Source organism: Lygodium microphyllum, chromosome 13, assembly GCF_053477565.2.
Source record: "Lygodium microphyllum isolate KBCC chromosome 13, Lygodium_microphyllum_v1.1.10, whole genome shotgun sequence".
Taxonomy (NCBI): Eukaryota; Viridiplantae; Streptophyta; class Polypodiopsida; order Schizaeales; family Lygodiaceae; genus Lygodium; species Lygodium microphyllum.
In genome coordinates, this window is record NC_141147.1 from 121374329 (window position 1) to 121387967 (window position 13639).

Genomic DNA, 13639 nt, shown 5'->3' on the forward strand with positions numbered 1-13639 from the left:
TTTGTTGTTTCCTTTTCTTTTTACTCTCAAGTCCTTCCATACCGCCATAACTACAGAAGAGCATCACCCTAAGCGTTCCACCACCTCCACCTTAAGTGACCAAAAAGTATCACCATGAATGTGAATAAACACGACATGAAGTAACCAGCTTGAGTGGCTTAGCCATCACCACGATAGATAAACTGTCATCATTACCTCAATTTGTGAAACCATCTAAACCATGGTTGGTCATGATGACCACCTAAGACCTTGATTTTCCACAAACGACTAGCTAAATCTAAGCCTTGTTCTGGCAAAAACAACATACTTTTTCCCTTCCTCTTGGCATGGAATCCACCAATGACTTATACCTATTGAAAAGCATCATCAAAGCTTGGATTTGTATTGACAACCTCAAACTAGTTGCTTGCATCCTCTACACAATAGGAAGCCACAATCACTAATTCATCTCTTGCATAGGTAAGGCCTTTACCCTAGCTTTTTCTATCGCATTTTTAATAATACTAGTTAGGGATGTACTCAAGTATGTGGCATGGCATAGAGCTTAACTTTGAGGCTAGGCTAAGTCAAATCTTTGGTTCATAGTTGGAAGTGTTGCACTTTGTGAAGTCCAGATATGTTGTGGTTGGGATCAAGATGTGTGGCTACAATGGACTATAAGATGCATGGAGTTAGTCCAACTATGTGATTTTGTTTAAACAATCACAATTGTGAGATTGTGAGGGTTGTGTTAAGGCATGATTAGGGCCATAGTGTTAAAGTGAGGCCCCATTTTTTGTCCCAACATTTGTTACATAAAAACAATTAATTTTATCACTCACACTAACTCATGTCAGCTTTGAACTCTCATGTCACCAAATGCATGTGAAGGTAACTATTCACATTGAGGCAATAATTACATTTTTTGTTGTCTTCTAGTCATGCATTTTGAGAGGCGTGCACCCTCTGCATTGAGCGAAGCAAACATAATGCAAATCACATATTGCTCCATTATGACTCCTTACAAAGTGAAGCAAGATACGAGTCAATTACATTGTGCATCAAGTGTGCTCTATATGAAATACAAATATTGACTTGTGCTTGTTAAATCAACTTGCCCACTTTTGAGAGTGAGCACTCAAGCATGCGATGCACTACCTCTCAACAACGAAGCAACAAAGGGTATTCACCAAGTTGAGAGTCTTTTAGCACATTGGGGCCATATGAATTCAGAAAGCTAGCTTGCTACACTCTTATTCTTGCACCAATTCGAAGGTGGCTCACACTTGGCCATAATGCTAACATGTGCAGCTAGAGACAAAGCCAAGAAGTCCAATGAAACATGCATAGGAGCAGTGTTGTTGGGAGGATGCACATTGCATCCCATCTGTGAGTGCCAAGAGTGTAATGCAACATAGTAGATATTGGCGTTGTTCCCTTGATGCACGATGCATCCAATCAAGTCTCGAGCACCAAGCAATAGGAAGACTTGGGTAGAAGCTGGTATGCCCAATGTAGCATCTATACTATTAATTAAGGAGAGGTGGGGGGCGGGTGCCACATGGCAGCCCCCCACCTCCCCCACAAAAAAAAGAGAATGCGGGGGCGGGTGCCACGCGTCCAGCCCCCGCCGCCCCTCCTCTGCAAATATCGTGCCCGCCCCGGCGTGTCTAGGCGCGGAGCGCCTAGTTAGTTTTATGAGCATGATGCATCTTGGACTATGGAAGGCTAGAGAAACTAGAGTCAAGTTGGAGCCTTAAGATGAAGGTGTTGGTTCTAGAGGTGAGCCGGAGTCCCAACTCTAGCATTAAGAATGCCTTGTGTGTGGGTGTGTAGAGAGGGACACTCGCCTTCGTTGTTTGATTGTGGAGAAGCAATGGCTCCTTGCTTGCAAGGGCTTTAGATTCATCTTTCCGTCTTCTTTCTCCTGCGCCTTGAATCCTCCCATGGCGCTGTGAGCTTTTCTGCCGCAGAAATCGTTCAAATACACACACACAAGCGCTAACGGAGAAGGATCTTGCATACGGTACGCAATTCAAGCTCTGCATTTTCCTCGTATTCGTTGTTCTTTTCATGTTCATTGATCCCGTCGCCAATTGCTCTGTTGGCGCAAGCATTCGAAGAAGCAGAAAGAGCAGCAAAGATTGGCTTGTGATTATATTTTTGTGCGTGCGTGTGTGTGTGTTTCCTCTTTCTCTTTCTTTCACTTTCAGGTTTGGAGAATCGGCCGAGCTTTTGGACGACGCTATGGAGACAGATTATGGAAAATTGCTGCCTGGATATTTTCTCTCTCCCGGCAGCGCTATGCAGCTCGCTCCATACCTCCATCGCCAGGAAGAAAACGGAGGTGGAAGCCGGCTTTATCCCTCGTCATCATCAACGTCTTCTTTGCAGCAGCAGCAGCACTCGAGGCTTTCCATTTCTGCGATATTAAAACCTATGCCGCAAAAAGAAGAAGAAGAAGAAGAAGAAGAAGGAAGAGGAGAAGGGGAAAGAGAAGATGAAGAAGAGACTGATACCGATGATAAAGATGGAGAAGAGAGAGATGGAGATACTGATGATCGTCATTGCCTCGCAATGCCTCACGCAACGACGGTGGCCTCTGAGAAAGCTTCGCTTGGCAGTGCCTATTGCGAATTCTCTTCCCAACGCCAGGGGAGCAGAAGGCCTTGCGCTTCCAATAGCAATCAGAGGAAGAAGAATTTTGCGAGCTTTGCTGCCGGTCAATGGAGCTTGCTCGCAGGAACTTATTCGACCACCAACACTGTCAACAAAGGAGGAGGGAAAAAAATAAAGGTTTCTCCTCTGCTCACGACTCCGCCATTGCTATCCCGCATGAACAGCTTCGATAGCCAAGAGGCTCCCTGCACTGAGGTCTCGAGAAGGATGGCCTTCAAGGAGGAGGCGGAAGGCTTGCGGAAAGCCAAGTACCGTCAGACAGCTGACCCGATCATCAAGCCGCGCAATTACAAGAAGCAAGGGAGGCTGCGGAAAGAGAAAGACACCATTGACACATGGAAAGAGAAAGACACCATTGACACAGCCGCTCTCGACCTGCTAGTAAGTGCTGCGATAGTGGTTTTTGGAAACCAAGTCGACGATCAAACTCCCGACCCTGTGGAGGAAAGCAAGTTCGCCATCCGAGCTGGTGGGAATAGATCTGCCAGAGCACAGCCCTTTTATGGAAATTCTGCAATCGTTAAGAGAAAAGTCATCAGGCGTGCAAGAAGTGCATTCAAGAAGCAGAATGCTGAGCCCTCAGTGCCCCGTACATGTCTCGCATCTGAACCTGTCCCTCGTCTTCCATTTGGCAGCAGGAGGGAGAATGGTTCGCAAGAGATTGAAGTCCCGAAGGTGGCTCACGTTAAAAATGGAAGGCTTTCAAAGGTGGCACGCATTACAAATGAAGGACCCCCACCGATTCAATTCGACCACCAAGGCGGCCTGACGGCTTCGCAATCAGGTTTAACGGAGGGTGTTCTTCAATCCTTGCAAAAGTATCTGAAATCCAAAATCTCAGACAGTATTTCCGAGGTTTCTACTTCTAGTAGAAATAGGAAATCACCTTCAGTTAAGGAGCCGGAAATTAAGCCTGCAGACACAGTTTCTGAGGCTTCCTATTCCGGAAGAAAAATGAAATCGCCTTCAGATAAGGAGGATGAAATTAAGTCTAAAGAGGATGAGACCGAAGAAGATACAGAGGATGCTAGCAAAACACAGTCTTCAGGAACAACAGAAACTGTTGTTGAGGTGGATGCTCCGTTGGAAGTGAAAGATGATGGCGATCCAATAATCCGGACTATGCGAGGGAGATCTCAGGTTTTGCCCTCTAAATTTTCTGATTCTGTTCTTCAGCCCTGGAGGAAAAGAACTAGGAGGAGGCTTAAAAGCAAGTTGTCTTGAACTTGGGAAGTATTGGTAGAATACCGTGATAGTAGCATGGTAAAAGAACTGGAGGGGTAGCTTCCATTTTTCTGCTCTGTATATATATATATAGGTAATGTGCCAAGAACAACTGGCAAGCAATCGGTCACTTGTAAGCAGATTAGAAAGGAAATTGTTTCAGAGGACTGTTTAAAACATGAAAGACCCATCTGTGTAGCAATCTTGTTGCTCAAGGAGGGAATTTGTGCGATTTTTGGCTATTAAAAGCGTACCACAAATGGTGTTCACAAAATATAAACTTCTTGCAATGAAAGCTTCGTCTTGGTGTTTCAGTGATTTGTATATGGCACCAATTCCTTTTGACGTTATTTTAGAGGACTTCACGAGGCTTCCAAGTATCCTAATATGGAGTTTTTCATTGCAGGAATCACAGGGTTTAAGGCTTTTACCTTTTGTGTTGTATAATGCTACTGGCAAAATAATGCACGTGCAATAAACACACAAGCCCAGAAGTTAAGTCTCTCATGATGTGCCTCAAGTTCTGCATGAAGGTTTTACCTGTTGTGACGACTTTAGTGGCAGGATAATGCATGTAGGGAATAAAAAATAAGTGGGACAATACGATTGTTTTATGTGACAAGTTGGCTTTAAACTGCAGGCAGGAAATCGAGAGGCTTTGGGATTTTGATATTGCAACAAGGGGGCTATAGAGAGCTATAGATGATAAAATCATTGGCATGATATATCATGCAATAGGAGGGCAGGGGACACAGTATTTAGTTTGAGGTTGAGAGTTGAGAAAAATAGGAGGCCATTGCATCCTGTACGTAAGGCAAATGAGTGGCTAGCAAGCAAATTGGGACTGTGCAAGTCCTATGCTAATGTTATCCAGCTTGTGACTCTTGTGCATTCTGTGATATGTCACACATGTATTGCCACGTGTGAGTATCAGTAGACTTATGATAGAGCACCTGACAACAGAAATCAGGTACAGACAAGTAGGCGAGTACTGACAACAAAGAAATTTTGTCAGGGAAAATAGATTATTCTCTAATTTTTTGTCCCCGATGTGCTTCTCATATTGATCCTATAATTTGCACAGAAGCTGGAAGGAACTGGCCATTCTTTTCTTAATCAGCCTTCTTGAACCTCAATTCTAAGTAGGCCGAAAAGCTAAAATGATGGGATCAGTACTACAACAAACCCTCTATGACAACCATAGACCACTGATGCAGCAGCAGCTTCTTTCTTTTGAGGCTTTTGTTGGAGGTTACTCAAAAGCCCACATCTCGATCACCTGGCTTTGATCCAAGTGCCCACTGTTGTAGGGCCCCCACTGTTGGACATTGATGGGTTCCCAATGTAGACATTGGAAGGTAGCCGCCGAGTAGAACAAATACTTGGTAGATAGCTTATCTGGTCAAGTGGGAAGAGTGGACACCCTAGCCAAATTACATCAAGCGGCCAACCTGCTAGGAGCCCTGCCTTGTTGTACTGCGAATATGTCCTAGAAGATTCATTAGGATATGTAGGCCTGTATAGGCAGGCACTAATTACTAGGTCACCATGGAGGTGTTAAAGTCCAATAAGACTGCCCACCTGCATTTATGATTCACCAACCTCCAGCACTTCACATAGACATGCAGAGCACTCTCAATTTCTGCACTCATTGTCTTTCACCCAGCATCTGTCTAGATCACTTGTAGGAGCACATGGGTGGACAGAGTCACCAACCACAGTTTGGTATAATGTGCATTTTTTAGATCTCTCTTGTACTTGCGTTAGCTGTTATTTTCTGCTGTCGTGTGTTTTCTTTTAGACTTCTAATTATGAATCCAAAATGCATGAGGCAGCAAACATCTATCTAGGGAAAGGATGGTTTCAAGCGGCCCCAAATAGGGAGTGAGCAATGAGAGCAAGAGGAAGATATTTTTCTTTTGGCTCCTGTTGAGGTGCCCCTGCTGTGCATTGCCAAAGCAAAAGTCGACTTTACTGAGAGTTTGATCTTCCATGTTTTATGGAAGTTTTTCCAGCACCATCTTTTCAGGTCACTGCAGTCTGTAACTGCAAAGCTGATTTGTATGGTCCCTGGGAATTCGCTGAATTTAGATACATGATGCAGAAAGTTGATGCAATTAATGTTATGTATCCAAGAATATTCTTCAACAAGGTAATAATCTTTTTTCTGCCAATCTAGCAGCACTTTCTTAAAATGGTTGCCTGTTTGATAATTGTGCTTCTGTTACTATATTTGGTATGTTCATGGCAACGGTAGCAGCACCATTAAAGGAGATAATGTTATCTACCACATTGAACCTCTTTCTCAACAAGAAGTATGCTTGGCATGGTCCTTGAACAGCTCGAGTCAGAAATGCTGCACTAATGGTCTGCCATTAGAGTTTTATTGTAAGGCTCTTTCCAAATTAGCAATAAGCCTAAGGACACAAAGGGCACTCAGGGATTTTTACATCTTTTGAAGTAGTACCTCCAAATGCTCTATACTCAAGCTTGCACTCGAGTGTCAAACATCAAGCTTGATTCTAGAATCTTAAGAATCTTGGACAAACATGAACATTGAATTCTGAGCTCCATCTTTGAGGTTGAAAGCCTAATTTGCAGGTCTCTAAATCCTATTTACAGACCTGTAAACCCTAATTTTTCTAGGAAGGAGCTTCCATAGGGTGTGAAGACCCTGTGCCTGGTAAAGATCTCACTCCCATGGAGATTGAAGCTGAGTTGCTTCTGCAAAGAATGGGTACAATCTTATAGGCAAGCGAGGTGACTACTTCTGTAGAGTGTTCCAACGGCTCAGATTGATTGTGCCCTTTTCCACATACACAGTTTGGTAACACGAACATAGAGAACTTTGAAAGTGGAACAGCCACCAGTCTGTAATCTGTCAAGGGGTGATATCTGACATCTGGTTGATACTCTATTGACAAAAAATGAGCTTGTTTTTGGAGAAATCATAGTAGCTCAGCCATCCAATATGTTATATTGATTGATTGATTGGTTTTGTTCTTTTTACAGAAGGGGGTGGAGTTGCTCATAAAAATCAGGTGTCTCTTGTCTTGAGCAATATTCTCTCTTTATGAAATGTTTTCAGCTGCTTTGAAAAGCATGTTAATTGTGAATGCGGTTGTGTTCAATGGTTAACAATTGAGATTACAGACTAGTTGCTTTGCCATGTCACAGGGGGCTGCCATCCATCTTTATCAACTTCATTATATACAGTAATTGCATTATTGCATTAGAGATCTCTACCATGAGGCATGTTCTGTGCTTGTATTGCCTTTCCTTGAGTATGCACAATCATAGCAGTTGAATTAGAACGCTTAAGGAAAAGCTTTGAAACAGCAGGCAGTGCTAAGTTAACCTTTGATGTCTTGAAAAACTACAGACTGCAGGCTAGCTGGTCACAAGCGTGGCAAGTGCGCTTATAGGGAAGGGAGGCCTTGCTCTAAGAAAGACCAGAACCAGTTGATAGTTTGCATAATATACAAAATGTAGGACAGATTTTATGACATCAGCATAGGAAGAGCCACATGCTCGGCAAAACACAACATGAAGGCAAATAGAAGTTACAGCAGGAAAACATGCTTGATCAGATGACACATCGTTGCACACACACACACACATATGCAGTCCACATTGTCCTAACTAGTGAGTGATGAAGGCAACCAAACAGCTTATCAAACCAGCACTGCAGGAATTTCACTTGAGTAGGAGAAAAGCTATAAAGTGCTGGGTCCATGGTGGTTCCATTCAGAACAACAGACAACATGATGGCCCTTATAACAGGAGAGGATGCTCCCAAGCTCCCTTTCAGTCAATTGATTTCCTCTAGTGTTTATCAGTTCTCTTACCTCTGTAAGGCATCTTAGTGCATGGCAAATAATTTAAGAGCCTCGCCTATGACAGCTTGATGCTTTGAATTGCCTCTTAAGCAGCAAATTTATTTTGTGAGGTTTCTAGATGGTGCTCTCTGAGCTGAACAGTTGCATACATATCGACATATTGCTCTTTCCACTTGTCCCCTTTTATGGGAAGGTGAGCTGGTGGTGTGAGGGCATTTTGGGCATCTTGTTGGACCAAGTCCCCTTCCTAGACAAGAAATTAGTTCAAAGGGGACTAAGATGCAATGCCCAGTGAAAAGCAGGAGCTAGTCGGTGGCCATTTCAGTGCAGACAGATAACTAACTTCCAATCTGATAGTAGTCGTGATGTGTAGAGGTAACCAGGGATCTTTCCATCAAGCCAACCAAAAAAATATTGCCCAATAACTAAGGTGCCACTATGTAATAAATTAGCACGATGGATTAGGCAAAGGGCCACCACATCAGTCCATTGATTTTTGGAAGGAGAAAAGTGGGCAGCAAAAGTGTCTATACAAACCCAGACATAAAATCGATGGAACAGACCTTGTCATTATGAAAGCAGCCTAAGGGGCATACAGTCATATAGTCACGGGCTGTTTTCCTTACATCCACCATTAAAGTATTGAGCCATCTCAGAATAAAAAAGTACTGAGCTGCTTTTAATACAACATGAACAGGGCCAAGAAAAATCAAACACGGCATTGACCTTGCTGCACTGAAGAGGGGCAAGATAAATCAAACATGGAATTGATGATCTCCTGAATGATCAAAGGATGCACATTAGGGGGCCATGTGGGGACTTGAGGGTATCCAATAGTACAGTTCAGCATGGATTTTCCTCAGGACCATTTCTGGCTATGGCATACAAGAGGGCAGATAATGGGCAACCTTGACACACAGGATGGCCTAGGATTCAAGGTGCAGCTTTTGCAAATAAGTTTATGCATCTTAGGTCCAAATCCCACCAACTGCATGGCCACGACAACATAATTTGATTGAACATTATCAAAAACTCTTCCCAAATTCTTGTGTAGTAGCAATTCCTGATTGATGTATTTTGCATATTCAGTCCAAACATAAGCAATACATATTTTATCCCCATGGTTTGTCACTGGAGAAAAAACCGATCTTGTACAGGGTAAGCAACCCTTGAAACTGCAAGTGATTACTTTTAAATGAACTGATGGTGGTCTTCCCCACAAGAGCCCATTTTGCATACTGCCTAGTCATAATTACGTCGAAAGTCCATAGGAACTCAACACAAACAGCAACTTTTTTGTGACAAGTTACCTGCCCTCCATATTCAACAGAGGGTGTTGAAAACCCAACTCTTAAAAGCAGATGCTTGGTTACACAAGCTTGACACATACTAATGGTGAACCATGTGAAAGGTAAAGGATCGCATAAGCAATCCAAGCAATAAGAAGGGTTTGATGGTGCTAAAAGTGGGCTCCCCCACTCACTTCCAAAACAGGGGGATGGTGCCTCTAGACTATTTGGGATGAAGTCATGTTGTGGGTTGGATCTACAAAGAAGATGCCCAAGATATAATGCCAGTAAGCACCAATGCCCTTTTATTCAGTCTTCAAACTGTAACCCACATGTTGACGACATTGAATCAGTCCATGAAATATGAACTGTGCCAATGTCATCTTTTTCTGATGATTGACCCTCATGTACACTATAACAACTTTCCCCTCCTTTGGCAGTTTCTTAAGATCTCACAGCTTCCTTGCTGAAGAAGCTACTGCCCCTACCAGGCTTTGATTCAGCAGACAACTGGTGCTCTATACGCAACTTAATTAAGGTGATGCAAGCATCTAACAAGCAGCAGAGCAGCACTATCTCTAGCCATCTCGTCACATGCTACCAGGTATAGAGTGTGGCGAATTCAAAATGATTCTAACCCTGTTCTTGTGTGCCTTAGGTCATGATGTCATATGTCACAAAGCAAGTTACATGAATACCCTAACAGAACATTTTTTGGTCTCATCTGCCATTCTGTTTTCCTGCAAAAAGAAAAGCCAGAGCAAATGAGAACAGCAATAGGTAATGACGAGTGTAGCCATCTCACCGTTGAGCAGTTATTAATTTGCCACAGGTCATACACACCCCCAAGTATCGCTCTTTCTGAAAGCATATGAAGGACAGAACAGTGGAAGGGTTATTTGCACTCTGCAGCTCTTCTGCTTAAACCAAAGACATGGAGCTAAGCAAGCTATTGCTAGGCCTGTAAGGGCCTGGCTGCGGTGGATGGTTGATATAGTTTGCCTGTAGTATAGTGTCCTTGTTCGATCAGAACGTCAGTGATGGCCTAATCCAAAGAGAATAGTCAAGCAGAGAGTTGCTGAGCATGGCTTTACTAATGCTTGGACATGTATTTGATAATGAGACTGCAAATTTCATGGAGGGTCTTTAGCAGACGAAGGGTCTTCAGAGCACTGTTCTGCTGTGTGTGTGTGTTTGGAATCCTGAACCTTCGAATTCTCCCGCCATATGTCTTTTAGAATCCTGATGCGCTATCTCAACGGCCAACCAGAGTCACCGTGGCAACGAATCGAGAACCTTTTCCTTTTTTCTGCAGTGCGTCCTTCCACAGAAAAGTGGGAGGGAAAAGCTGCGTCCGCACGTGAAGAAACACTGTCAGCACCTCTTTCCATGGTTGACGCAAAAGAGCTTGTCATCACAGCCAAGCCAACCTTCAACGGTGTGCGCACTGCGCACTACCGACCGGACCGCCTGCTGTCCAAGGCTCTCATGCAAACTTGGGGGAATGAGCAACAAAAGCGGTATGAACAGTCGAAGAGCCAACCCAAGAACTGAAGCAACAACTGAATGTGCTATGGAATCATACAAAACACACGTATGGATGGCACGCGCACTGATTAGTTTCCCTCTCTCCAAATGGACTACACACTCCGTGCCTGGATTCTCTTGGCACTCCCACGTTCTCTTCATACTTCGCATCGATGTTTCAGAACATGAAGCTATACATTTGATAACTATATTGAGATTTACTTCTTCTCCTCCTTGCTCTCTCTCTCTCTCTCTCATAATTAATATATAATGGTATATATACGATTGAAATATAACCATACATATCTTATTAATAGTAAATTGATTTATGAATAATTAATTATTAATATCTAATCAATTACATTATTATATCACTCTCTTTTCTCTCCTTTCTTTTCTTGTCATATTTCTCTTCTTTTTCTTTTCCTTCTCTCTCTCTCTCTCTCTCTCTCTCTCTCTCTCTCTCTCTCATGTGTTTGTATGATATGATACATATCATACATTTTTTCTTTTTCACATCTTGTTTTCCTTATGCTTTTTATGTGTTGTGTACACGCACGCACATGTACATGTATATATGTGTATGTGAACACATGTATATGTGTGTTTAATAAGTGCATATCTATTTGTGTGATTTTGTAAATACACATATGTAAGCATGTGTGTTTAATACATGGATGTCTATTTGTGTGATCTTGTATGTAAACACATGTATATGTGTGTTTAATATGTGTATGTTTATTTGTGTGATCTTATAAATTTAGATATACATGTATATGTGTATTTAATGTGTACTAGCGTTCTGCGCGCACAGAACACTAGGCCGCTTCAAGGCAGCGAAGTCGCGCGCACAGAACACTAGGCCGCTTCGAAGCGGCAAGCGAAGTTGCCATGCTCTCGCTTAACAATCCATTTCTCGTCTTTCTCTCTCCTCTTTTTTCTCTCTTTCTCTCTCTCTCTCTCTCTCTCTCTCTCCCCTCCCCCCAAAAATTCCCTATGCCTAATTTTCTCTCTCTCTCTCTCTCTCTCTCTCTTTCTTTGCCTTCTATTTTAGTTTTTTTTTTCCTCTCCTGGTTCTCTCTCCTTTTTTTCTCTCCCCGTTTTTCTTCTCTCTCTCTCTCTCTCTCTCTCTCTCCCCTTTTATTCTCCCCCTCCCCCCTCTCTCCTCTCTTTTTCTTCTCTCTCCCTCTCCTCTTTTTTCCTTTTTTCTTCTTTTCTCTCTCTTCATTCTCTTTTTAAATTTTTTATTTTCTCTCTCTGTCTCTCTCCTCTTTTCTTCTTTTTGTACTTTTCTTCTCTCTCTCTCTCTCCTCTCTTTTCCTTCTCTCTTTCTCCTCTATTTTTTATTCTCTCTTTTTAAAATTTATCTTTTCTCTCTCTATAATTCTCTCTACATGTTCTCTCTCTTCTTATTCTTCTTTCACTTTCTTCCCCCCCCTCGATCTCTCTTAAAGTATATAAATTTTATCTTTTTCTTATATATAATTCTCTCTTTATGTTTATATTCTCTCTCTTCTCCTCTCTCTCTCTCTCTCTCCGTCCCCTTTTCTTCTTCTCCCCTTTCTCTTACTTTTTCTTTTTTTCTTCTCTTCCCTCCTCTCTCTCCTTCTCTCTCCCTTCCTCTCTCTCTCAAAAAATAGTTAAATTTTAAAAAGACTTTTCTCTTTTTTCTTTTTTCCCATCTCTCTTCCTCTTTTCCTCTCTCTTCTTCTTATTCTTCTTGTCTCTCTCTCTCTCTCTCCCCCTCTCCTCTCCTTTCCTTCTCTCTCCTCTTTTTTTTCTTATCTTTTTAATTTTTTTCTTTTTCTTTTAAATTTTATCTTTCCTCTCTCTATAATTCTCTGTGTTCAAATTCTCTCTCTTCTTCTTATTTTCTCTCTCATTTTCTTCTATGTCTCTGTCTCCCCTCTCTCCTATTTTTTCTTTTTTTCCTCTCTCTCTCTCTTAAATTTTATATTTTCTCTCTATAATTATATTTCTCTCTGTTCCCTCCCTCTTCTCTTCTTTCTTTTTTGCTCTTTGTATATTTCTCTCTCTCTCTTCCTCTTTATTTTAATTAAACAAAAAGTTTACATTAAAAAGTTTAATCAGAGAGAGAGAGAGAGAGAGAGAGAGCCTAGGCCCTACATATGAGAGAGAGGGGGGAGGGGGAGAAGAAAAATGTTTAATTAAAAAAGACTATTCTCTTTCCTCTTTCTCCCCCTTCTCTCTTCGTCTTCTTCTTTTTATCCTTCTTCTTCTTCTTCTTTCTCTCTCTTTTATTCTATCTCCTTCTCAAAGTGTGTGAAAAACTATGTTCGAAAAATTTTAAATTAAAAAAAGCTTTTAAAAATTTTAATTAAAAAAAGTTTAATCTAACTGAGAGAGAGAGAGAGAGAGAGACTTTTGATTTAAAAAGAAGTTTGATTTAATTAAAGGAGAGAGAGAGAGAGAGAGAGAGAGAGCTAGGCCCTACACATGAGAGAGAGGGGAGAGGAATTTAATTAAAAAGAAAAGGGGGTTTTAATTAAAAAAGGGAGGTGAAAAAATGAGGCTTTAAGGAAAAAAGGGAAGAGAAAGAGAAAATGAGATATTACATGTGAGAAAGAGAGGAGGGGAGGGGGTTTTGATTAAAGAAAAGAGGTTTGGAAAAAGGGGTAGGTTTGAAAAGCCCTCTGGAGGTGGAGGTTCGAGGCTTTCCGAACCTATAACTAAAATAATATAGTAATAAGATGTCTATTTGTGTGATCTTGTAAATATAGATATATATGTTTAATACATGGTTGTCTATTTATGTGGCCTCATAAAAGTGTCTTCTCTCTCTTCCTCTCATCATTTTTATTTTCTCTCATTTCTTTTTCTTCCTACTATTTCTCATATTTCTTTACCTCATGCATGTGCATATGTATGCATGTGTATGTAAGTGTGCACATAATTCATGTATATATTTGTGTGGACATGTGTGTTTATATGTACATGCGTGTGTTATGTAAATGGGTGTTTTATGAGTGTGTATCTATTCTCTCTCCTCTCTCTCTCTCTCTCTCTCCATTTTCTCTCATATATGTTTGTGTGTGTATGAGCATGTATGTATGCATATATGTATACATGTGTGTATGTATG

At 41.6% G+C, this 13639-nt stretch overlaps 1 protein-coding gene and 1 long non-coding RNA gene across 2 annotated transcripts; both read left to right on the forward strand.

Moving 5' to 3' along the window:
* Positions 1-1770: 1770 nt before the first annotated feature.
* On the forward strand, positions 1771-4531 carry LOC148027139 (uncharacterized). The gene is made up of 2 exons (XM_087691679.1): positions 1771-2005; positions 2193-4531. Exon 2 carries the CDS (start codon positions 2227-2229, stop codon positions 3880-3882), a length of 1656 nt encoding a protein of 551 aa, XP_087547805.1. The 5' UTR covers positions 1771-2005; positions 2193-2226; the 3' UTR covers positions 3883-4531.
* Positions 4532-9546: 5015 nt separating this feature from the next.
* On the forward strand, positions 9547-10791 carry LOC148027140 (uncharacterized). Its single transcript, XR_015692793.1, has 2 exons — positions 9547-9614; positions 9843-10791. It is a non-coding gene; the product is annotated as an uncharacterized LOC148027140 (long non-coding RNA).
* The last annotated feature ends 2848 nt before the right edge of the window (positions 10792-13639 follow it).

Coding starts and splice junctions, on each gene's coding strand:
- LOC148027139 (XM_087691679.1), top strand. CDS start 2,227: ATGGAGACAGATTATGGAAAATTGCTGCCTGGATATTTTCTCTCTCCC.